This window comes from Myotis nattereri (assembly GCF_964212035.1).
Source record: "Myotis nattereri genome assembly, chromosome: 2".
In the NCBI taxonomy this organism is placed as follows: domain Eukaryota; kingdom Metazoa; phylum Chordata; class Mammalia; order Chiroptera; family Vespertilionidae; genus Myotis; species Myotis nattereri.
Window position 1 is genome coordinate 189,145,215 of NC_138076.1, and position 26,213 is coordinate 189,171,427.

At 38.5% G+C, this 26,213-nt stretch overlaps 2 protein-coding genes across 4 annotated transcripts; both read left to right on the top strand.

Moving 5' to 3' along the window:
* Positions 1 to 360: 360 nt before the first annotated feature.
* SMCO3 (single-pass membrane protein with coiled-coil domains 3) lies at positions 361 to 1,038 on the top strand (the record flags this gene model as incomplete). Its single annotated transcript, XM_081080814.1, has 1 exon — positions 361 to 1,038. One exon carries the CDS (start codon positions 361 to 363, stop codon positions 1,036 to 1,038), a length of 678 nt encoding a protein of 225 aa, XP_080936940.1.
* A 2,622-nt stretch (positions 1,039 to 3,660) lies between these two features.
* Positions 3,661 to 19,011, top strand: WBP11 (WW domain binding protein 11). Of its 3 annotated transcripts, XM_081083792.1 has the most exons (13): positions 3,661 to 3,818; positions 5,084 to 5,227; positions 5,966 to 5,997; positions 7,107 to 7,200; positions 9,380 to 9,576; positions 10,455 to 10,588; positions 11,017 to 11,216; positions 11,767 to 11,958; positions 14,506 to 14,607; positions 15,025 to 15,084; positions 15,177 to 15,315; positions 16,353 to 16,535; positions 18,010 to 19,011. In XM_081083792.1, exons 2-13 carry the CDS (start codon positions 5,164 to 5,166, stop codon positions 18,158 to 18,160), a joined length of 1,548 nt encoding a protein of 515 aa, XP_080939918.1. In that variant the 5' UTR covers positions 3,661 to 3,818; positions 5,084 to 5,163; the 3' UTR covers positions 18,161 to 19,011. The 3 variants fall into 3 exon arrangements, with proteins under 3 accessions (XP_080939918.1, XP_080939916.1, XP_080939917.1); XM_081083790.1 differs by having other exon boundaries at positions 15,025 to 15,315; XM_081083791.1 differs by having other exon boundaries at positions 3,680 to 4,056; positions 15,025 to 15,315.
* Positions 19,012 to 26,213: the final 7,202 nt, after the last annotated feature.

The window sequence follows — 26,213 nt, forward strand, 5'->3', positions numbered from 1 at the left end:
TCAAATATGTTATTAAATATTACTTGAAAATAATCACATTTATTTATTAATAATCAGATGCCTCATAAACATAAATATTTCCTATCTAGGACTTCCCCTCACCACAAAATGTAATTCCTAATGCATCCATAGGTTGTATTCTGTTACCTATGTTTCCATACACTGACTTCAAGTTTCATAAAAATAATTGTTTTGAAGAACCTGTTGAGTTTCCTGAGGAATTCCTTACATAGCATATTGCTACTTTGCTTTTCATGAAATAAAAGATTTCCTGGTCAAATCTATGTAAACAGCAAATATCCTTTAAAGATTTTTAGTGAAAAATTCACCATTTTATTTTTCAGAGATCATATTTGAAATATGGCTGAGAGTGACCTCCTCTACCCAGAGAACCCAAGGAGGCGGGAAGAAGTACACCATCTTCACCAACAGCTCCTTGACTGCTTATCGGACAGCTTCCGTGCCACCAATGAGCTGATTGAAGTTTTAAATATGCATTTGGGGTGCAGGCTGGCCTCCATTGAGATGAACAGAAATGGGACTATCAAAGAAAACTGTGATACCATTATCCAAGCCGTGATGAAAATCCAAAAGGAATTGCAAAAGGTTGATGAAGCACTAAAAGATAAACTAGAGCCAACCCTTTATAGAAAACTTCAGGATATTAAGGAAAGGGAAACAGAGAAAATTGCAATCGTACAAAAGGTTATTTCAGTCATCCTGGGAGAAGCCACTTCTGCAGCCAGTGCAGTGGCTGTTAAACTCGTGGGCTCAAGTGTCACAACTGGCATAATTAACAAGTTGGTCACTGTGTTAGCTCAAATTGGTGCTTCTCTCCTTGGTAGCATAGGAGTTGCTGTTCTTGGCCTTGGCATAGATATGGTCTTCCGTGCCATCCTAGGAGCAGTGGAGAAAACGCAGCTACAAGCAGCCATCAAAAGTTATGAGAAGCATCTGGTGGAATTCAAGTCAGCCTCAGAAAAATATCATCATGCCATTACTGAGGTCACCAATACAGTGAAACACCAAATGAAATAAACAGCCACCTTATTCGCCACTGGAATATTTTCTGCTTCTCTTTCAATAATAGTGTTTGGTTTCTTGGATTAGCTTCATTTTCCATAAGCTTCCAACACAGACATAAATACGGTAACAGATTGGGAAGATTCCTTGAGTTTTGCATCAGTAACAAATGCCTGGACCAGTTGGTGCTAAACCGTGGGAGAGAATCCCAGGATTCTTCTAACTCTCCTCTACCAGCTCAATAGTAGGGTACATGCTAATGTAGAGTAGCAGGTGTAGGGGTTGCCTTTTCCTTTCTAATATCAAGTAAAAATCTTTAAAATGTACATTGAATGCAACGATTTTTATTCCTAACACTTCAGACATCATTTAGTTCTAAGAGGACATACTTTGTAATTTCTGCCTGGACACAAATCCTGGGCCTTTGAATGTAATAGAAAACACTACCATAATTTCAACCATCAGTCTAAATCCAATTTTCTGTAAACTGGAAAAAATTGGAATAAGGTTTGTAACTTCTTACTTCTATGATGAAGAGTCATGGTTCTGTAAACTTCTTAATTAAACACTATAATCTGAATGGACTTTTAATGGATAAAAATTTAAAACTAAAAAAAAAAAGGTTTTGTTTCTATAAGTATAATCAACCCTGATCAACTGTTCTATGATAATTAAATATCCCTCAAGTGAAATGTTTGAACACTCTGGAACTTTTTTTAAAAAAGCAAATCCAAGATACACCTGCATATAATGCATTCAGAGTGCAGGAGAGGAAGTAGCAATTCTTTCAAGAATTTGTCATTCAGCCCTGGCTAGTTTGGCTCAGTGGATAGAGTGTCGGCTTGCAGACTGACAGGTCCCAGGTTCGATCCCATCAAGGGCACATGCCCAGGTTGCAGGCTCAATCCCCAATAGGAGGCGTGCAGGAGGCAGCCCATCAATTACTATTTCTCATCATTGAGCTTTTTTCTCTCTCCCTCTCCCTTCCTCTCTGAAATCAATAAAAACATATTTTAAAAGAAAAAGAATTTGTCATTCAAAGAAAAATCCTAATTGATCTTTTGAGTTTTCAGAAAAAAAAATATTTCACTTTCAATGCTAGCAGAATGGAGGAAGTTGCCCTTGCTATGTAAAGCTTTGGGTAGCCCATTTCATTAATTACATTAATTTCAGAGATATCCAGAGGCTATGGAGGCCTAATGCTTCAGTTAAATTTCTGCAGACGGAAATGTTTTCTAAATCCTGCACCAACTAATAATTTCCCATTGAGACTCTTAGATTATACTTACAAAATTATTAATAAGCTGATGCAAGAATGTGTTTGTTACAGTTGATTCTTGCTTCCAAATTCAAGAAATGTCTTGAAATTTAAAAGCCTCAGGGTATCTCAAAAAGTAAAAGCTAGATGAAATACATTAATTTTTCAAAAATATTCATTTTCTCTTCTATCATTGATTTTTAATATTAGTTCCAAAATATCACAATTTAGTTCACCTTCAATGTTAAATATTTTTGTTGTTTATTACCTGGTTTATAAGCTATAAACTATAAGATCGTTTTACTGTTCTTTCTGAGACTCAAGTCAAAAACAAAATCAAGAATTTCCTAAAACGAAGGTTAGTTCAGATAAAGGACCAATCTTAAACAGCTAAGTGCACATTTAAATATTCTACTAAACATTAACATCTCCACCAGTATTTTAGAATATTGATAACGGATTGTCGGAATTGACCTATATCTAACATTTTCCTATAAGGAATATTCAGATTAAGATCCGAAATAAACAAGTGTATTCTTTAAGGGGAGAATTTTTTTTAAGTATTTAAAATTACCTTTAAGAGGAAATGACAGAGGAGGAGTCTTAGAGAAAGAGCGGATGGAAGAGAAAGAAAGAACCTTCGAACACAACAACTACGGGAATAACCGCCTACGTGTAGTGACATCACACAGGATTGGGGGCCGGTGTCGTAAATTTAAAACTGACAGTACATGTATCCCCACACTTCCCTTCCAAAAAGTAATCCTGTAGACCAGCAATCTGGGACTCCGATAAGGGCACTGATTCATTCGCTCATGTCTACAAACAACTACTGAACTTCAGGACGGACATGACGCTGGCAAAACACAGTAGCAAATGTATATACATATATATATATATATATATATATATATATATATATATATATATATATATATATATTCGGGGATTCGTTTCCACACAGATACTCCTAAAAGATCACACTAGCTTACGTCATGAAAAGAAAAAAAAAGAGAGTCCCAGACCCAATACAACTCCGGGACGCAGAAACACCACAACACACTTCTCAGTGTGGAATCCGCCGGTCTAAAGCAATCAATTAAGCAACCGGAATTAGGTTAGAATACCTCGGGCCCAAGAGACAGGGCCGTCTTTTCACCAGCCAATCATATCCGAGCTGGCTCGTTTTCTTATTCCTATTGGCGTAGAGAAGTGTCGATCAACTTGGCGTCTTTGTACTGCGTAACTTTAGGGCGGGCTCTTAGCAGATAACCAACCAATTGGGTTCTGTCTTGGAGCGGAAGCGACTCCAGCCGTGGAGTCCTTGGTTACGCGCTACATTTCCCGGGCCGAGAAACGCTGAGATCTCGGGCCCACGGGGAGAGGAAGTGACGTAGGGACGGTGGCGGGGCGCGAGGTTTCAAGATGGCGGTTGCTGGATAGCTGACCGGGAGCCGCGGTGAAGGCCCGTACGAAGGGAAAGAGGCCGAGAATCCTCCCCTCCCGGCTTCTCGCAGTCCCAGAGCCCAGCAGAAGCGTGAGTGTGCGGGATCGTCCCCATCGGGTTCTTCATCTCGCCCGTCCCTTCCAGGGGCCCGCGCGGTGGCCGCGGGTCCGGTAGGCCCCTTGGCCCCGCTCTTCCTCTCCGCGGCTGGGGTCTCCCGGGTCACGGACTGGCGGGATCCCCGAGCCTGGGGCGGAGCGGCGACCGGCGGTGAAGCGGCGGACTTCGCCCGGGTGGGTTAGCGCCGCCTCCGGTCTGTCCACGGTGATCGGTAGGTGGCCTTGGGCTGGGTGTCTGCACCTCGAGTCGGGGTCAACCGTCGCTATGGTTGCGGCAGTTGCCGCCGCGGTGACGGCTGGCGGGAGCGGGCTCCTTCCCCGGGAGCCGCTGTGCCTGGTTAGCGGTCCCTCGTGGCTTTGTGGCCCGGTTTCCCCGTCGCCTGTGCTTTAAGACGAAACAGTCGTGTGCGCAGACCGAAGTTCCGCTGCCTTCTGTAAAAATGACCGTGAATAGCCTTCTGGTTCCGCCGGAGCCCGGGGAGGCGTGAGGGAGGGAAGCCGCGCAGGTCGGCCGTCCGAGGTGGGAGAGCGGGTGCTGGTCCCCGCGCTGCTGGCTTCCGCGGCCCCGGGTCGGAGGAGGAACCCTTCCCCGGGTAAGGTCGGTGCCGCCGGGGCGCTGTGCAACCTTTGGCAGAAGTCGGGGCAATTGAACACTTGCTGAAAGAGGCACTGACTGGTCATCCCTGATAACATCTGTATAAAGAAGGAAAGGTGTCGTTGTAAGGTCTACTAAAAACTCTACCTCTGGCCTGTAGCGTTCCCCGTAAAGGGTTTATGGTTTCGCTAAGCGAGCCCTGGCCACTGTGTGTGTGTATGTATGTGTGCTTCTAGGTTAACACACTTTTAAAATGCCTTTTCAGGCCCCTCGGAAGCTTAAGGACCTTCGAGGGGCCACCTTATCCCATTAACTATCCTGAAACCCAATCATAGGTATTTTCCTCGCCCCCCCCCCCAACCCCCTTTGCTTTCTCCCCCCTCAATGTCCTGGTGCTCACATTCCCTCCTTAATTCCAAAGGTATAAAAGGGACTGCAAAACTGTCATTGCATGGGGGAAAAAAGGAGACATATGTATATGTAATACTCTTTGTAATACTTTAAGCAATAAAACAAAATTTTTTTAAAAAATTGTTATGAGAAGAAAAAAAAAACCTGTCATTACCCAGAGCAATGTTGAGATCTCGCTGCCATCAGTTTGGCTCAGATAAACTCTAATATGCTCTTGTACAACTTTTCTACAGGTTTGGACATTCTTATGTTGATCCTGGTAGCTTTGGTGTTTTTTTTTTTAATATACAAGTGAACCATACAGATTGTCAACATGGGACGAAGATCCACATCATCCACCAAGAGTGGAAAATTTATGAACCCCACAGACCAAGCCCGTAAGTATCCGTTAATGGGGCTGTTGAAGAGAAGCGGTAGGAATTGTAAGCGTTAGGGAATCTGTTTCATGATGTCCTAATTACAAGATCAGCAGTGCTAGGAGTCAGTTGTGTGACGTTATCCAGTGTTCTTGTGGGCACATGATTAACACTTGAAACATACAAAAAAAATTCACACCCCTATTTCTAATTTGATTGAATTGCACAGTAAAATTAGCTTAAAGCAGTGGTTCTCAGCCTTCCTAATGCCGCGACCCTTTAATACAGTTCCTCATGTTGCAGTGACCCCCAACCGTAAAATTATTTTCGTTGCTACTTCATAACTGTAATTTTGCTACTGTTATGATTTGTAATGTAAATATCTGATATGCAGGATGTATTTAGGCGACCCCTGTGAAAGGGTCGTTCGACCCCCAAAGGTTGAGAACCCCTGGCTTAAAGCTTTCTTTTTGTATTCAGAATTCTGAACAAATTAGTTTTGCAGGTTCTTTAATATTTCGTGGCATCTTTTTTCTTTGTGTTCCTAATTCTTAAGAAAACAAAAATAATGTTGACATTTTTAGTTGGCAAAATTAGAAGGGTGCTAGTAGCATCCGGTAAGGTAGAAGCGAGTGATGCTGCTAAAGAATCCACAGTGTACAGGACAGCCACCCACAATATGAATTATGTGTGTTGAGAAAATGCTGTCATAATGGTCACGATTTGAAAGGTCTGTATTCTCTCTTTCTCTTTCTCAAGGAAAAGAAGCCCGGAAAAGAGAATTAAAAAAGGTATGATTTCAGATGATCAAATTTGTCACATCTTACATTTGGGATTAGTGGATTTTAATATGACATTTTCAATTATTTGCCAGAAAATATACTTTATACTTCTTATAATAAGCCATAAAATTTACTATCCGAAATATCATATAAATGCTCCTTGACTTAAGATGAGGTTACTGTTATGTCCTGATAAATCCATCATAAATTGAAAATATCTTAAGTAAAAATGCTTTTAATAGCTTAGCCTACCTTACCTTAAATATGCTCAGACACTTATATCAGTCTACAGTTGGGCAAAATCATCTTGCTGCTGCCCAGCATCATGAGAGAGTATCGTACTGCATACGGCTAGCCCAGGAAGGGATCTGAATTTGAAGTACAGTTTCTACTGAATGCATATGACTTTGGCACCATGGTCAAGTCATACCATGGGAAGTCAGGGACCATCTGTACTTGGAAACTGAAGTAAGTAACCTTGCAGATAGCTCACAATGTGGCACATTGTTTACTTTTTGCCTTTCCCAGTGAGCTAACAAAGAAGTAACTTCTTTGTTAGTTATTTTAATATACTAGTTTGTTAATAGCTACTGAACTAGTGAATGAAAATAAATGTGATGCTGAATTGTTCATTTTCCTGGTTTTGTAGATGATGAGTTTGTGACAAAGTGCTTCCCAGAATAAGGAAGGATTTACTTGTTAGTATCCTGCGTTAGCATGTTGAGAAAATGTTAAGATTTTAATTGGTTTCAATTGTGTATTCTTGTTGCATTGTTTAGCATTAAAATCCTGCAAAACTTTGCTGGTGTATAATTTTAGAATGTAGCGGAAACCTTTGTTTATTAAATTAAAAAGCTAAAATATTTTAAGTGACTGCTTTAGGTCTCACAAATGCTTGCCTCAGAAAGCACATCTAATACATAACAATTATTTACCTCTTTGTCTAAATTTGAAACATTTCTTTAGAGTAAAAAGTTACATAGTTCTGTTTCTGGTGGTTGAAACCAGATCAGAAACCAAGAAGTTCAATCCCAGTTTAAATAGATCCTTAAAGCAGATTGAAATAAAAACTCATGAGTGTCCAGCTGCTTGACATACTGCTCTTTCCTTTTCCTAAGAACAAAAAACAGCGCATGATGGTACGAGCTGCAGTTTTGAAGATGAAGGATCCCAAACAAATTATCCGGGACATGGAGAAATTGGATGAAATGGGTAAGAAATTATTAAAGGGCTAGATTTTATGGCAGGAATAGCAGTCTGATACACAAAGGCACGCAAACAGATGATGAGTGAAGCAGAGCAGGCATAAGAAAAACTAAAGTATGGTGGCATCTGACCTTTGAATTTGGTTTTAAAATCACAACAACAAAATGGGCTGGTGGGGAGTTCATTGTAAACTGAAGATATCATCTGGAATAAGAGGGAAGCCATTATTCAGCTTGCGCTTATTGTTACGAGGTAATAAACACCCACTTGGCCAGCTCATTGTTTTTGAGAGAAGACAGAAATCTGGCTTCTGAAATCACCTTGGGGTTTTATGTTTGTCTTGTTTTGTTTTTTAATTTTGACACAGTTGCCGAGTAAATCTATTAGGCCCCATGAGTATATCAGTTTCCCATTTTTTCCAATGAGATGATTCATAGATACTTGACTACTTAGTAAGGATGTAGCAGAAATCATCAAATACTTAATATCAATTACCATATTGGGGTCCCTCCCCTTTTTTTTTCACATTTCATATTTTTATTCAGTCTCTATAGGAATCTTCATTATCACTGCTTTGTCATAACTGGAATCACATGAGGTACCTAGATGTTATCTTTCCTTGCATCTAAGGTAGATAGAGAATCATGTGTGATTCTGCCACTGGAAATTTATTCCAATAACAAATACGTATTTTCTTAATATTAGAACATGGGGTTTTTAATTTTTCTTTTTTTAATAGAAGTTTCCCAACATGCAAAATTAGTCAACTCCTTTGTGCTTTTCAGCTGTCGGGTTTTTGCCACTCTTCTTCCTCTGCCACTTTTTAATTACATATTAAAGTGATCTTTATAAGTTTTGTTTACAAAGGTACCCAAAATATTTCAGTGTTTGCCCAAAAACGGTATGTTAAAGAATTGCAGTGGATCTCCTTGACGATGCATTAAATGGGGGTCCCAAAAAAATCCAGCTTTATGTGCATGCAGTATTACAAGCATTCTAAAGTAATTTGGCAGAGCCTGTGCACTAACCTGGGCAAGAGTTCTGGGCCAGGCTGCATGATGCCAAATCTTTCCCAGTTCAGTTGTAACTGATCCACTTGTTGCCTCTGGTCTAAATTCCAGTAAGGACAAATGCTGTCCTCCCAGTATCAGGATATTACCTATTAAATGATCCTGCATTGATTTAAGAAGTTTAATAGCACCAGGAATACTATGGTGTAAGACAATACCCTCTGGTTTTGAATAAATTGACAAGGTTAATAGTTAATGAGATTTAGGGAAGAAGATAATTAAACTTGTTATTCTTTAAGGAAAAGGGAGAAGGGAACACTATATCAGCACTCTAATTACAATTTAGAAAACTCAGTACAAACTAATTTAATCAGAAAAAAGAAATTATACATTGACTCCCATAATTTGGAAATCCCTGGGGGCTGCTGACCTCAAAAACCCAGATATCATTATCAAGCCTATTCGTCTCTCTCTGGTCTTTTGTATGTTATCTTTATTCAGAATACTGCTAATGAATTTCTTGGGGTGGAAGGTAGAATAAGTATGGGAAATGAATGGTGGTTGGAAGACAAGGCCACACACAGATAGCTCTAGGTTTATTTCATCTCATCTCTGCTTGTGAAAGCTTCTCTCTCCCACATCTGCATTTTAAACCTCAGACAGGGAACTGGCCCCAGTTTGGATGGTGTACCATTTGATCTCTGAGTCAGTCACTGGCAAGGGTGATGGAGGGGGGCAGGTCTGACTGACCAGGCCGACTTGGGAAGAGAAGGTTATATGGCAGCGAGACAAAGAACACCATAGTTAAGTGATGAGCCAGACACGAAAGTGCCCAAGATCTCAGAATTAAATGACAGAGCCAGGGATATAGGTCTCTCTGGCTGACACTTACCTATATCAAGTCATTAGCATAGAAGAGTGAAAATTGATTTTTATTACAGTGATGATGGAAATTAATTAGGTGACATTTCTTAGGAACATACAATAAATGGCCCTCTTTAAAAGGTGTAATTTTCACAAGTACCTATTGCAGTTCTTTAGAAATTGTAGAATATATCTGGTGCCTAGCTCTCTTTTAAAAATGTTAGCATAAAATTTTTTTATTAAATCATGTTGACAACCTAAATGAAGTTACCTTTTTGAGTTTAATTCCATAATCTGCTCTTTTCTCTCAGAGTTTAACCCAGTGCAACAGCCACAATTAAATGAGAAGGTGCTTAAAGACAAGCGTAAAAAGCTGCGTGAAACCTTTGAACGTATTCTACGACTCTATGAAAAAGAGAATCCAGATACTTACAAAGAATTGAGAAAGCTAGAAGTAGATTATGAACAGAAAAGGGCTCAACTTAGCCAATATTTTGATGCTGTGAAGGTAATTAAATTTCTTTTGAAAGAGAAACTAAAGTGTTATATTTAGATTTGCACTTAAACCTGTTAATGGGAGAATTGATTGTTGAACCTCTTACTCTTGGCAATTTCTTATCAAACTGAACATATACAAGAAAAATTAATCCATCTGCCAACACAGTAATAGACAAAAACTGGAAATTGCTTGGGTATTTTTAAATATCAAAAACAAAACATACCAAACTTTTGTATGATATTGTAGCACAGGAAATAAATTGTAGCGGCAATTGTTTTGGGATAGCACTAGGGATTAACTGGGAATTAGTGTGAAAACATGCCTTTGTCAGAACTCATTGAATTTTAAATGTTATTGTAAATTTTGCCTCAAAATAAAATTGTAAAAAACCAAATGCTATAATTTTTGTAAAGTAGGTAGTTTGGGTCCCACTTACAGAAAAAGAAAACTAAGATAACTTGCTCAGTCATGCAGCTAATACGTGACCGAACTTCATCAAAGGCAGACTAATTTTAGAGCCCAAGCTCTGCCACTGGAAGTATACTGTTAATTCATATGTGTTATTTATCATCCAGAATATTAAATATAGTGACTTTAGTACTAGACACTTAGACAATTGGACTTCTCTAAACAGCAGCTATTTCAAACCAAAACCAAAAAGAATTCATTGATACAGGGAGAAAAACAATTGGGTATGGTTCTTTTAGAGGAGATAGATTTTTTTCAATTTATTGACAGACTGGAAATATTGATTAGAACTGTTATTATTCTGTGACATTTCTGTTAGGTGAAAAGCAAATCCCAAGTTATTCAGCTGACACTGAATTTTTAGTGTCGAGTTTGTGGATTACTCTTACCCTTCAACTAACAGATTCTCTCTGTTGCAGAATGCTCAGCATGTGGAAGTGGATAGTATCCCTTTGCCAGATATGCCTCATGCTCCTTCCAACATCTTGATCCAGGACATTCCACTTCCTGGTGCCCAGCCACCCTCCATCCTTAAGAAGACCTCAGCCTATGGGTAAGTTGTAGCATAATCAAATTGCATGTATTAAAAGCACCTCTGGACTATCTAGAGCAGTGGTTCTCAACCTTCTGGCCCTTTAAATACAGTTCCTCATGTTATGACCCAACCATAAAATTATTTTCGTTGCTACTTCATAACTGTAATTTTGCTACTGTTATGAATCGTAATGTAAATATCTGATATTCAGGATGGTCTTAGGCAACCCCTGTGAAAGGGTCATTCGACCGCCAAAGGGGTCGCGACCCACAGGTTGAGAACCGCTGATATAGAGCCAAAATTAATGCAGCAGGAAATAAAAGACAATGTGAATATAAGCAGCATCTGAATTGATTAAAAATGAAATTTTAAAGTCCCTTGGAAATTGTTTAGAAGAGGAAGTAAATACCACTGTTAATGTGATACCTATAAAATTTTCTTTACAGACCTCCAACTAGGGCAGTTTCTATTCTTCCTCTTCTTGGGCATGGTGTTCCACGTTTGCCCCCTGGTAGAAAACCTCCGGGTCCGCCCCCTGGTCCACCTCCTCCTCAAGTCTTGCAAATGTATGGCCGTAAAGTGGGCTTTGCCCTGGATCTTCCCCCTCGCCGACGAGATGAAGACATGTTATATAGTCCTGAACTTGGTAAGGCGTGAATGTTCCTTTTGCTCTTACAGCCTTTCCACTATCATTTTTTTGTTGTTGTTGGCCCCGTTTCACATTTTGTTCACCACCCTCAGAATTTGGGAAATAAATAAATATACATACTAAAGGATGGATAAATCATAGGATCTAGCCAAGTAAAAGCATCAAACATAACACAGCATAGAACTGTTTATTGTGTTTCAAATTGGGCTATTCTTAGAAATACCACTTACTACCAATTCCCTAAGACTTAGCTATCTGTTTCCCTTTCAGCTTTGTCATCTGCGCTGAGTATTATTGTATAGTCACAGTGATTGTGTATCTGTGTATGTATACAACCTTCTAAGTGTAATTTATTTTCAGATTTGAATTTTCACTATTGCCAAATGAAAATATTGTCAGACCATCTGAATAGCTGAGATCTACACAAATTTTTAAAACAATTAGATAATTGTGTTACATAATGAGCATAATTTTCTGTGTTTCGGAGTATCAGGTAAAGGAGGATCCAGACATATTACTTGTTCCCTGTTCCCTCCTCCCTTTTCAGCTCAACGAGGTCATGATGATGATGTTTCCAGCACCAGTGAAGATGATGGCTATCCTGAGGACATGGATCAAGATAAGCATGATGACAGTACTGATGATAGCGACACTGACAGATCAGATGGAGAAAGTGATGGAGATGAATTTGTGCACCGAGATGATAATGAAAGAAATAACAATGAAGAAAAAAAATCAGGTATGTGCAGATGAAAGTTCCATGGTATTGATCAATAATCAGGACACAGACCGAAGGTCCTGATTTATTAATTTATCTGTGGAAATAATTGTGAGCTCCTTGCAAGGAAGGATCATAGCTGTATTCTTTATATCTCAGCTATCTCAAAGTTCTTGACACATATTAAGTACTAATGGATGTAAAAACAATTAAGCCGTGTATATAATAAAAATGTCTATGTAATAAAGTTCACTTTTGGGGGAAAAGATAATAGCTATTCAACAGCATAAAGATGTACTCATGGGCATGTACAGGAAAGAAAGGAGAAAAACCACATAACTGTATTGGGAAAACCACATGCACATTTTTGTTTTCTATTAAGTCTATTTAAATATCTACATTTGAAGCCCTTTAAATTATGTGTGATCATGGTATATTACATGAACCAGAACCATAATTATACAAATAGGCCTTTGAGTGGAGTTATGATTTAATGGAAACAGGATATATCCATAATGTATGTTATGTGTTTGATTATTATAAATTCAGACTGAGTTAAGTGTGATTTTAAAAAGTAACTGACATTCATCAAGAAAATGTCAGCCATTGTTATAGGTTCTGAGCATTATAAAATCTATAATGCATCACACCCCAGTAGTCTTAGAGCTTCTTTTGGAATTATTTTTGTAGCCTACACTTCTGTATTTATGTTTTAATAAGACTACCAATATTAGTATTTATAATAATGACAATTTTTTCTTCTGTTTCTTACGAATTATGGTTGCAAATGAAAAAGCTAGTTTAAAAGGGTGGATAGAGAGAACTGGTAATGAAAAATTATGGAGCACCCTTACTATGGAGCTAGTACTAGAAAGTAGAAAGCCCTTAGAGCAGCGGTTCTCAACCTGTGGGTCACGACCCCTTTGGGGGTCGAATGACCCTTTCACAGGGGTCTCCTAAGACCATCAGAAAACACATATATAATTACATATTGTTTTTGTGATTAATCACTGTGCTTTAATTATGTTCAATTTGTAACAATGAAAATATATCCTGCATATCAGATATTTACATTACGAATCATAACAGTAGCAAAATTACAGTTATGAAGTAGCGACGAAAATAATTTTATGGTTGGGAGCCACCACAACATGAGGAACTGTATTAAAGGGTCGCGGCGTTAGGAAGGTTGAGAACCACTGCCTTAGAGCCACAGTGGCTTCCATTTCTCCTGGGACCTTGTGATCTTTGCCTTATTTTCCTCTTTCTGACAACTGGTTTTTTTAACATGTACTTATCACTGCATACTTGGTGATCAGTGCATTCATTCAGATAATTAATGAGTTTTTACTATATGCAAGGCATTTTTGCAGACACTAAGGATGTGGTGTAAACAAAACTAAAGCCCACCCGCATGGAACTCCTATCCTTTTGTAAATGTTTACCAAGAATGCTCCTAACACTGCATCATTTCATAAGACATTGAAAAGTGTCTAGTGAATAGCTTTTTTGTCAGTTAAGAAGTTCCTTCTAGTTCTAGTTTTCTAAGAACTATATTAAATACTTTTTAAGCATCTGTCAGAATGTTACGTTTTTTATTGTAATGAACTGCATTATGGCTTGTCTAGGGAAAAAGGCAAAAGATTTACATTATAGCTTTGTGATGTTAAACCATCTTGCATTTCTGGGACCAATCTTATGGGTTTACAATTTCTTTTTCTTTTTTAAACTGTCATTCAATTTGCTTATATTTTATGTTGGCTAGTATGTTAGTTTTGGTATCATTTATTATATCATTTTGATATCATTTAGTATTATGCTAGTTTCATGAGTTCTGGATAGCATTCCATCCTTTCCTGTGCCCTTTTACAGGAAATTTTTGTAACATAATGTTTGGTGAATTTCTTTGTAAATATCATTTTAGCCAGGTGCCTTTTAGTGAGTAAATCTTTGACTACCATTTCATTTTTTTTAAAAAAAATATATTTTATTGATTTTTTACAGAGAGGAAGGGAGACAGATAGAGAGTTAGAAACATCGATGAGAGAGAAACATCGATCAGCCGCCTCCTGCACATCTCCTACTGGGGATGTGCCCGCAACCCAGGTACATGCCCTTGACCGGAATCGAACCTAGGACCCTTCAGTCCGCAGGCCAACGCTCTATCCACTGAGCCAAACCGGTTTTGGCTACCATTTCATTTTTATTTAGTCTGGTCATACCACTTCTTTTACCCATTTTAGTAACTTATATTCTTAAAAATTGTCTATTTTTATCTGGGTGTTCAATTTTATTGGCATAAAGATGTTATTAGTATTATTGAAGTTGTTTGTTTTTTTTTTAATCACTTTTAAATCACTATAGCATGTATTTACCAGCATTTGGCACTTTATATACTACCTTTAATATGGCTCTCTCTATCTGTGCTTATCTTCTGCAAAGTTTTATAGGAAATTTACAGGCAGCATTTGTGTCTAGTAATTTAAGGCATATGTTATTTAGTAAGCATTTACTGAATTTTGTTGATGCCAATTCACCCCTCTTTCTCTCCCTCTTCTGGCACCTTAGGTCTGAGTGTACGATTTGCAGATATGCCTGGGAAATCCAGGAAGAAGAAGAAGAACATTAAGGAGCTGACTCCTCTTCAAGCCATGATGCTTCGAATGGCAGGTAAGGTAGGGAAAGAGTAGTGAATCACCTTTTGGTGTTTCCTCATGCCAGTTTCGTTACATACGTTTTCCCAATTAGTATCCCATCCACCCTGAAATAAGTAACAAATCCTCATTTTACAAAAGGTAAGGTTTGGAGACATTAAGGTGCCCAAAGTTACACACAGCTAGTAAGTGGTTGAACTGGCATTTAAATCCAGGTCCGTCTTGTTCTAAAGCCTGCTCCACTATGCTGCACCAGCACAGATGAGTAGAATGCCACTTGATTCTTCCACATCTTAGGTATTTTATTGAAGAAGCCTATTTTGGTTGTAAATTTTAAGAAAGCATTTATTGAGCATATGTCTTCAAGCATCACTCTTTTACAGGCTGTAAAAAATTAGTCAACTCCATTTACCTGGTTTCAAATTTCTTTCAGGTCAGGAAATCCCTGAGGAGGGACGAGAAGTAGAGGAATTTTCAGAGGACGATGATGAAGGTGATTCTGATGATTCTGAAGCAGAAAAGCAGTCACAAAAGCAGCATAAAGAAGAATCTCTTTCTGATGGCACATCTGCTTCTTCACAGCAGCAAGCTCCCCCACAGTCTGTTCCCCCTTCTCAGATACAAGCACCTCCCATGCCAGGACCACCTCCTCTTGGTCCTCCTCCTGCTCCACCTTTACGGCCACCTGGACCACCTACGGGCCTTCCTCCTGGACCACCTCCAGGTAAGCATTTCCATATTATGAGTAAATAATTAAGTCCACATGTGGTTAGAGTGAAGTTACTCCAAAAAATATATCATTAGTATTGATGTTTTCTTGTTTATCCTAGCGCAATTCCTTAAGAAATCAAGGATTCTCAAAGGATAGATAAGTGCAACTGGTTTATTCTTCCAGCATTGTTTGCAACTTAGTTTTCCTGATACCCATCTTTTTCTCCCAAGATCTTCCTTTTTCATCATTCTTTAGTTCTGATTCTAGCAGGCAGAATCTGGAGTATTTAACCAAGAGTTTGTTTAATACTACTTTTTAACACTTGATCTTAGCCAAAAGGCCGAGAAGCGAGAATAATACTACTTTTTAATATGACAAGTTGACCCCATTTAAAATTGTTAGCCAGTGGTACTAGAACACAGTAAATATTATCTTATATCCTTTGGTTTGGGGATTATTGGATGTCAGTGTAATCTTTATAGTTAGAGACGAAAGTGTTAACCAGGTCTTTGGCTTAAAAATATAAAAAGTTTATTTACAATATGAAACAACGTATAGAACTTCTTGGCTTTTCGTGATTTTATTCCTTCTCTACAGCCAATTAAGTTTTCTTCAATTGAGTTCATCTTTTTCCTATGGTCCAAAGCAAAATGACCTATCTTATGTCATTCTCAGTGGTCCTTGTCTTTATCTTAATGAGTTTCAGGAGGTCATTAAAGCACTTTATAGTCCATTTTCAGCTCATGTTGGAACCATTTAAAAATTCTTCTCACCTTCATATATTTCCAGCCCAGCAGAGCTGTGATTGCGTATCCTTTTAGTCAGTGCTGGGAAATAAAGAGGTGATCCGAAAGAAATTCAGTACCCTGTCTCTGGTGCTCAGATATTTGTTGGATGAATTCTGCTTCCACACATTTCAATCAGTTTTTGAAGTTATCTGATTTCAGGTTAAAGTGATAAATCATACCACATTTGAGTTACCTTTATTTATATCATGGTTACTGCTTGATATATATTTGTTTGACATGAATTTATTTTTATCTTTTCAGGAGCTCCTCCGTTCCTGAGACCACCTGGAATGCCAGGACTCCGAGGGCCTTTACCCCGACTTTTACCTCCAGGACCACCACCAGGCCGACCCCCTGGCCCTCCTCCAGGTCCGCCTCCAGGTCTGCCTCCTGGCCCTCCTCCTCGGGGACCCCCACCAAGGCTACCTCCCCCTGCACCTCCAGGTAAAGCTTTTGATTTCCAGAGTGAACACTTGTCTACTATACAGGGTGGGGCAAAAGTAGGTCTACAGTTGTGATATGCAAACACAGTTTATTCTTTTTTTTTTTTTTTAATATATTTTATTGATTTTTTACAGAGAGGAAGGGAGAGAGATAGAGAGTTAGAAACATCGATGAGAGAGAAACATTGATCGACTGCCTCCTGCACATCTCCTACTGGGGATGTGCCTGCAACCCAGGTATATGCCCTTGACCGGAATCGAACCTGGGACCTTTCAGTCCGCAGGCCGACGCTCTATCCACTGAGCCAAACCGGTCTCGGCAACACAGTTTATTCTTGTAGTATTATTAATTATTGTATCATTTTCTATTCAACCAACTGTGAACCTACTTTTGCCCCTCTCGGTATATTTTATTTGCTCTAGGACATATTTCCACATTTCAATAACCTGAAATGAAGGGGTATCTTAAAATGGTGATTTTAATTGCTATTATCCTGGGTTGAACTTGAGTTCTTTCATAGAGGATTTGCATCACTTCTGCCTGTCACTTGAGGGACTCTGCAGCCAGAGACCACTTTGGATTAAACTCTCCATTTGAGTTTTTAGTTCTTCATTTATAATTGAAGTGATTCCATACATCTACATCAGTACCAACTTAAAGTTCAAAATCACAAGGGTGGTGGTGTTTTTTTTCTCAACCCAGTATCAGTGCTAGATATGCATTTCCTGTGTTATTATGTGTGGCAAGTGTAATTTTGGTTTATGGCACTGACCGTCCCAGTTTAATATGAAGGTCTTTTAAGCCCCCAGCTTGGACATTTTTTTTTCCCTCTCTTAGTTGTATATGGAATATTTATGAGTTTGCATAAGCCGTAGCATCTTAGATTTGACAAAAATTGGTACTTAATATTCATTCATAAAAATGGCAACTGAAGAAAATTAAACCTGCTATTTTTGGTAAAATGTTGATGGTATGTCTGAACCGTCAATGGAATTTCAATTCTTTTCCAGGAATGGTGACATATTGTGATCAGTTACAGTATCTTATTTCCCACTCATGGAGTTACCATTTCGGGTAGAGGAGTGATGTGGAGATCAAACCCCAACTTTGTCTGCACTATACAGCTAGAATAGACTCTTGAACTGTCAAATTTTAAATTTAACTATTTTAAAATCATATTTGAAACTAGTTGGTGTTTTCAGTTTTACTTTATATTTTAAAGTAGTACATTGTTAAGAGAAGAAAGCACTACTATAAGTATAAAGTACAGACTAAAGGTGAATATTGTTTTATAATAAATAAATTCCTTATTATCAGAATATATTCAAGTTTCAAATAGTAAGCATGATTTCAGCTTATTTTATGTAAATTTTCCATTTTTTTAAAAGTTGTCAGCCTGTTTTTAACACCTTAGTCGCAGTTATATTTTATTAGTTCCTGTCGTGTTCATCAGCCTGTTTTCTCCTTCATTTAGGTATCCCTCCACCTCGTCCTGGCATGATGCGCCCACCTTTGGTGCCTCCACTCGGACCTGCCCCACCTGGGCTTTTCCCACCGGCTCCCTTGCCAAACCCAGGAGTATTAAGTGCTCCACCCAATTTGATTCAGCGACCCAAGGCGGATGACACCAGTGCAGCCACCATTGAGAAGAAAGCCACAGCAACCATCAGTGCCAAGCCACAAATCACTAATCCCAAGGCAGAGATTACTCGATTCGTGCCCACCGCACTGAGGGTCCGTCGGGAGAATAAAGGGGCTACTGCTGCTCCCCAGAGAAAGTCAGAGGATGATTCTGCTGTGCCTCTTGCCAAAGCAGCCCCCAAATCTGGTCCAACTGTTCCCGTCTCAGTACAAACTAAGGATGATGTATATGAAGCTTTTATGAAAGAAATGGAAGGGCTGCTGTGACAACTTTTGATGCCCGAACACACTTCTGTTCATATCATTGGTTCGTGGAAAAAGAGGCTCTTAGGAAACTTAGGCAAAAGAGCTACTTTTATTGTCAGGGTATTTTCTAATTTCAGTTGAAGGAATATCTTAAAAGTTTAGCCTTGTTTGGGATTCACTGCATACGAGAGAGGGTATTTCACTCAGGCTAGGTTGGTTACTGAAGCAGTTCTGCTGCAAACGTCCATTCCCTTTCATACCACCACTTTTGTCCCATTTCTTCCCCTCCAATCCTTTGGAACTTGTGATCTGGGGCATATTTGTTTTTGATTCTCTTGTGTGCTGTGGGCTCTGGAGTAGAGATTTTTTGGGGGAGGAAACAGTTTCTTTTACTCCATCTTGCCTTTTGTGTTTATTTTTAATATTTTCTTGTAAATATTTTGTAATATTGTAGTGAAATGGATCACAACGTCATTTCCTAATACCAAGCAAGACATGTGGGAAGAAAATGTACAATTCCTTAATTAAAATTATTTCCCACTGACCTAAACTTTTGAGTGTTTCATGAAATAAATGTTCTACCCCAAGATCCTCTGAGTTCCTAATAATGTATAAACATGTTATCTTTTTTATGATCAGAAAAGTACCTTGGGTTTAAAAGTACAGAATGAGAATCTTATTGAAAATGAGATTAAACTAAGTTTTAAAGGATAAAGAAGAGAAATAATTATTTTCCCTCAGAACTACCTTGTTGACTTTAAAAAAATTGAGAGGTGTTATTTATTGCTAAGAACATATTTAGTCTTATCCTCAAAGATGACACTTCCCCCAGAGCTTTGTGACCTGATTAAATGGCAAACCTTTTGAAACATTTTCAAAACTATTAAAAAATCAGAAAAGGTTACTTTCTTTTTTGAATGTGTTGAGTTTATTAAGCACATACAATGAATAAGAATGCTTAATGATGTTAATTTGCATTGATAATATTTTATTTTCAAAGTGCTTTAATCACTAACTCATCTACCCTGTAATTCTGGGAAATGACTTTAAAAGATATTTTCGCCATTTTAGAGATGAGAGTATCAAAGCTGAAACACTAGTGATTAATCCAGTGGCCCAAATAGATAGTGTATTCCATAGGCAGACACACACATGCCTGCACACACATACACATAATGAAACAATGTATGCATTGCATTTAGGCTAGGCATACCTATTCTTACTTCCCATTATATCTTAGATCCCTTTCATGTGTACCTATAACATAAAAAATATAATATTTATTGAATAATGTATGAAAGAGGGAGAAGTCATTGAATATATGTATAATAAATTGTTAATACTGTAAAACTCAAAATAGTGTTTGGCACATGGTAAATATGTTTTTTAGAACTATATTTGCACTTCAGAATGAGACCTGTGGCTATGGGTAGGGGATAGATGGACTCAAGGGTGGAAGACCAGGGGTGGGAAGACACATGAGGAGACCACTGCAGCCGAAGATGGAGAGTACCCAGACAGCACAGGAGGGTGGAAAAGAGTTGAAAGATCTATTGCAGAGCTAGAAAGCACAAGACTGGATTATCAATTTAATGTAGGGAGTGAGGCAGAAGAGAGTAATTTAGGGTCTCCAATTTAGGGCTTGGGTTGTGGGTAGCATCAGTAGGGAATAAAAGGTGTGAAGCTGTAGAGGGAAAGGATGGTAGAACCGCTAACATACGGTGTTTACTGTGAGCCAGGCATCCTACAAAGTGTTTTGTGTGTATTAATTTAATCCTTACCCAACCCTGTGAAGTAGCTACCCATCATTTCCTTTATTTTACAGATGTGTCAATTGAGGGGTGTAATGAAGGGAATGGGCCCAGTCTGGGACAGACTGCATTTCAGATCCCTGTGAGATAACCTCATGGAAATCTCGCGTAGGCTGGTGAAGTATAAAGCTCAGGAGGCGGGTAGAGGATACTATCATAAACACTGGATGAGAGAAAATACCAAAGGGAAAGAAAAGTGAAGCAGAAATTAGAAAAATCACTGATAGTAGTGATTGAGCTCTTACCATACACGAGTCACTAACTGCTATATAATAATGAATTATTACCCTACTTTTAAAAAATATATATTTTTATTGATTTTAGAAAGGAGGAGAGAGAAACATCAATGATGAGTAGAGAATCATTGATTGGCTGCCTCCTGCATGCCTCCTACTGGGGATTGAGCCTGTAACCCAGGCATATGCCCTTGACCAGAATCGAACCTGGGACCCTTCAGTCCGCAAGCCAACAGTCTATTCACTGAGCCAAATGGGCTATGGCTCCCTGCTTTTATGAAAGAAAACCAAGGCTTAGTAAACATACATAAATGTCTAGATTTTTATTGGGTTGAATGTTTTTTATGACAATCTTTTTAATTATATGGCAAGTTCAAATCAGGATAACATCGATTTTTATTTGGACTGGGCAAATGAGAAGCTGGATATTGGAAGAAGGGAGGAAAGTAAGGCCACCGCATTTGTTTAATATATACATTTAAATAAGTCATATATATAAGTATGTAAATTAAAATTAGAAATATATGGATTACCATGTTAAACTAAAATATTGTTACTCTATATGAAGACACACAAAAAGATAAAATCAAGATGAAAAGTCCCTTGATGAACATGAAAACAAGGGGATGTTAGAGGACTTGGATATTTAAAGTATATAAATGTGGAACTGAAATACTCATGGACAGCAGCTCTCTTACATGGTGCTCAGACACTGCAACATTTGCTTTGAGATGTCTGTCTACTTCCACTGCTCAGCAAGCCCTCTTCTCCATGTCACAGGTTTTCCTTTAGCTGTTGAGAAAGGAGGAAGCAGCCCATGAACAGGCCTGGACTGTTAGCCAGGTACTGTTGTTGCTAGGAGTTGGCCTGACACAGCTACACAGTGGTTTATTGTGGAAATTTCCACAGAACACCAATACCAGACAAGGCCATTCTGTGGCTGTGAAAAATCAAAACAAGCACTCTGCAATCATGTCTGAACACAAAAATATGAGAGTTGTCCAAACTATAAAAATGACCAAACAGACCCCTATGCTGGCCAACATTCATTAACATATGCACCAATTACAACTTTAGCCTCATTCCATTTCTTGCATCTTATTAGAGGTATTTACCCAAATTATAGGCTTCCCTCTATTCCCAACAGCGTGCAATCCTGGGCAAAGCCCCAAAGTTAGTGAACACAAACCCAAAACCTATAATAAAATCCCAATACCCCCTTAGTGAAACACACCACATCTCCCCACAGTATGTATTCTCTCTTGCTGCAAAGAGCAATAAACCCAACTTGTTTTAACTACAGGCATGTTCATGGTGCTCTTTGGATGGAAAGCATTGATGAAAACAGATTCATCTAAAGCAGTGGTTCTCAACCTGTGGGTCGTGACCCCTTTGGGGGTCGAACGGCCCTTTCACAGGTGTCGCCTAAGACCATCGGAAACCACATATAATTACATATTGTTTTTGTGATTAATCACTATGCTTTAATTATGTTCAATTTGTAACAGTGAAATTGGGGGTCACCACAACATGAACTGTATTAAAGGGTAGCAGCATGAGGAAGGTTGAGAACCACTGATTCTAAAGCACTCAGTGCTGGGACCAGGACTCTCAACTCATGAGTAGCATGAATCTCTGTATGAGGTACCACATGCTCAGGGCTGGGAGGTTAAATTCATGCTGAATTGAGTTTCTGTATTTTGTTGAAGCACTTCAATGTTGAGTTTATTATGTATCCCTAGGAATAAGATCTCCCAGAATTTTTTGTCTGACCAGTATTCTTTGGTAAAACTGTTTTTAGTCTTCCCTTCCGTTTTCATTGCTTGTTAGCTTGTTTAATATTTAGTGTCTGTAAGAGGCAAAATCTGTAGGAAGAAGATGGACATAGCCCTGAAAAGCCTGTTTCTGGCTGATCTCCAAGAGCTGAATATTTCAGAAGTTCTCCTCAGACCAGTGACCTTAGGACAAACTGTTTCAGGTGGCCATTTTAACTCTGATAGACTTCTTCCTCACTCTTGTCTTTTTGTTGCTGAGAACTGGTTTGTTTAGTTTTTCTCTGCCTGGACTCATGGGTAATGACTGGCCATTGGCCAAGTTCTGGGGATCAGAAATTACACATCTTTACAAGACACTATTATTTCTCCTTTAATCTAAAACTGCACCTCTTCCAGGCCAAACACCTGCTTCCTTTAGTCTATTCATTATAACAGTAATTTGTACACCTATCTCTTAAATAGGCACAACTTCATCAGGGATCTTTTGGAACTGCAATGGTCACTTAAGCTTTTGACATGAACAAGGTAGTTTATTTGAAAAGTACTTAACAGCAAAAGCAAATAAGCCCTCATAAGCAGACTGCCTGTCTGGTTCGTTTAAAAGAAAGATAATTTTGTTCAATGTAGGGCTTATCCCTCCTTTGTTTCCATAACTGGAATTAAGTTGCACTGGCTTTTTAATTGCATGGCTTGATAAAATTATCAAGGACCCAAGTTACTATCCAAATGTGCTGTCATTCTCTTGCATGCATGCACTAGTGGCCCAGTGCAGATTCATGCACATTGAAATTAGAAGAAATATTTTAATATCACTATTCACCCTTTCTCTAAAATAGAAGTGTCAAATTCATGATCAACAATGACAGATTGAAACACACGCATGCGAGTCAGCGAGAGCTTTATATATATTGTGCATGCACGAGTCAACATTTATTTTTAAATTGCCAGTGCATGTCATATGTACCGGCCAGTCAATCAGTCAGTCGGATGGTTGGATGGATGGACGGTCTGTCACTTAGCCTTTTATATATATAGATATAGATAGATATAGATATAGATAGATAGATATAGATATAAATATATAGATATATATAGATTAAAATCTGTTTTTCAACATCTAAAATTTTCTTCCTCTCCTTGGAGAAAAACACAAAATAAAGCTTTACCAGTGACAATTTCATATCTGCATGAAGCCAGCTGGCTTCCTGTTTTTTCTTCTTGTTTTTGTTTTCTGTTCCTCTTATTCTCCATTTCCCTCTATTGAGGTAATAAACATTATCTGCTTTATAAAAATTTAGTTTTAGAATGCTTAGCATTCTAAAATACCTACAGTGCCTTTATGATTTAGTAAGTTACCACTATTTCTATAATTTTTTTAAAAATTAAACTTCGTTAAAATGTTTAAAAAATATATTCAACTACATGGAATGATAATAATGTATTTTAAAATGGTTTTTATGAATAATCTCATCGTTTATTAAAAGACAGTTTTAGTTGTCACCATGTATTTCTGTAAAGAGTAAAAGTGTATATATCCATCCCGATGCCATTAGTAAAGTGAGCCAGCTTGTCAGCATTTGCTGTGTGGGAAAATGTAATAACCTCTAAAGAAAGGTTTCTAGTTATATGTCAAAGTATAAGCAAATTAGGGGCTATCAAGGAGTGCAGCAATCCAAATGGTGAAAAATATCCCTTCACACTCTGTCCCCTGGTGTCCTTCAGGCCATGTCCTCCCATCTCCTTAGTGACTCCTCTTCCTCTGCCAATTAGATCTCACAGATCCTCACATCCCGTTTTTTATACTTTCCCTTGCGTATCTATACATATATTCTATATACATATATGCCCTCTAGATGATTTTGTCCACTCTGACCATTTTTAATCATGACTCGCAAATTTTTATCTCCAGACCAGACCTTTCCCCTGGATTCATTCACATCCAGCTGCAGGTATTGCCTTTTGACCCCCGTGACTTTGTGTATGTTGCTTCTCTGCCCAAAACACCCTGTCAGGTCAGGCTAACTCTTAAATCTAGACTTTACACAGATGCCACTCTCCTAGCAGGCCGAGGGACACAGGTGTCTCTATTCCCTGTTATACTAACACCCTAGGTATCTCCCTTTCTTTACATGTAGCCTTCTAGATTATAATCATCTTTTTATTGTATTATAACCCCATTTTTCTTGACAGTGGTTATCAATCATAGGTATAACACATATGCACAATAAGTTGTTGAGCAAACAGGTTCCAATTTTAATCTGCATGGTGACTTAACAAACCATTAATTCCAAACTAGATTGTCATGGGCGGGGGGGGGGGGGGGGGGGGATGCAAATTAAGGTTCATAAGCGTCAACTATTTATTGCACCTTTTTCTATTTAGATTGAGTTAGGGACATCCTGTAATTAATAAAACAGCCACTAAACTTATGATTTTCTACCAGAAAAGTCACAGGATTGTTAGAACGACATGTTTATATCAATAGGTCCCATAACTACTGCTACTCACTCTAAATCCATTTTCCCAAAGAAATAAAAATAGTTACTATTCACTCAGCACGGTTCTATATGGAACACTTATTGCTCTCATTCACATTGTCTCATTGACTCCTCTCCAAAATCCACTGCAGTGGTCGGCAAACTCATTAGTCAATAGAGCCAAATATCAACAGTCCAACGATTGAAATTTCTTTTGAGGGCCAAATTTTTGAAACTTAAACTATATAGGTATATAGGTAGGTACATTGTTATTAACTTAATTAGGGTACTCCTAAGGCTTAGGAAGAGCCACACTTAAGGGGCCAAAGAGCCGCATGTGGCTCTCGAGCTGCAGTTTGCCGACCACGGCACTAAGGTAAGCTGTATTGCTATGCTCACTTAATACATGACACTGAGGCTGAAAGAGACTGAGTAACATTCCCCAAGTCATTCAACTAGTAAGGAACAGGATGTATTTGAACCTGTCTCATTCCAGAGAACTTGAGTTCCTAAACACCCTAGCATATGACTTTTCAACCACTGAAAGGGGATTTGTGAAGAGTTTGCATGTAGTAGGCCAGTCATCAGCAATTATGAAGACAGACTAAACCTTTTGATTCCAGGCACACAAAACCAAACAGACCAGTTCTCAGAGACACAAAGACACAGAGGGCCCTGCAGAAAAACAAATAGGTTCTGCCCAAGTCTCAGCCTGCCCCACTGACTGGCTTATCTCTGCAGGAAAGATTACGTGCATCTATAAATACAACTGTGGGTTACAAATCTATTACAAATCAGAATTCAGGTCCCATCGGTTTTTGTACTGATTTCTTCCATTTGGTCCTGTACTTGAAGAAATATTGGCCTTTTAAATAAGCAACCATACACTGGCAAGAGCCGTTTGCTCATCAAGGGTCACAGGCTGAATTGACTTGGCAGGAGGTATGCATTTTTCAGTTAATAAATTATTCGGGTTAAAAAAACAAACAAACCTCAAAAACAGAAATGACGAGGGATTGATTGAACCTTGCAGCAGGGGAAGTAGTTCAGGAGAACCTAAGAATTTCAGTGGCAAGTGGAGGTGGGGTGGCAGTCACTGTACCTTGTATCTTGCCTGTCTTACCTTTCAAATAGCAGGGTTCAATGGACGGACTCCTGTGAATCTTCAGAAGGGAAAGAAAAGTGGTGTGTGTTTTTTATTATAAATGTCTTGATGGCCTTCATCCTTATTTCTTCACCATGTTGGTAATAAACCTCAACTGTTTCAGGAAAGGAAGACTTAAATGTCACAACCAGCACTTGATTTTTTTTTTTTCTCCACTGCCTACCATGTCCCCAAAGTGGCAACACTGAGAACTATCCTAACAATTGGGCAGTAATATTCAAGCAAAACCAAAAAATCTTATTAGTGATGGTTAGTTATACTTTAACCTAAAAGGGTAAACTCATATCCTGTAGGAAATGGTACTTCTTCTAACTTACTGAGTGCCTA

What these genes read in the sequence shown, in the direction of transcription:
- WBP11 (XM_081083790.1), top strand. Translation starts at nt 5,164, where the DNA reads ATGGGACGAAGATCCACATCATCCACCAAGAGTGGAAAATTTATGAAC. An exon ending in GGAGAAATTGGATGAAATGG is followed by an intron (nt 7,201 to 9,379) that starts GTAAGAAATTAT and finishes CTTTTCTCTCAG; the next exon opens with AGTTTAACCCAGTGCAACAG. An exon ending in GTTATATAGTCCTGAACTTG is followed by an intron (nt 11,217 to 11,766) that starts GTAAGGCGTGAA and finishes CTCCCTTTTCAG; the next exon opens with CTCAACGAGGTCATGATGAT.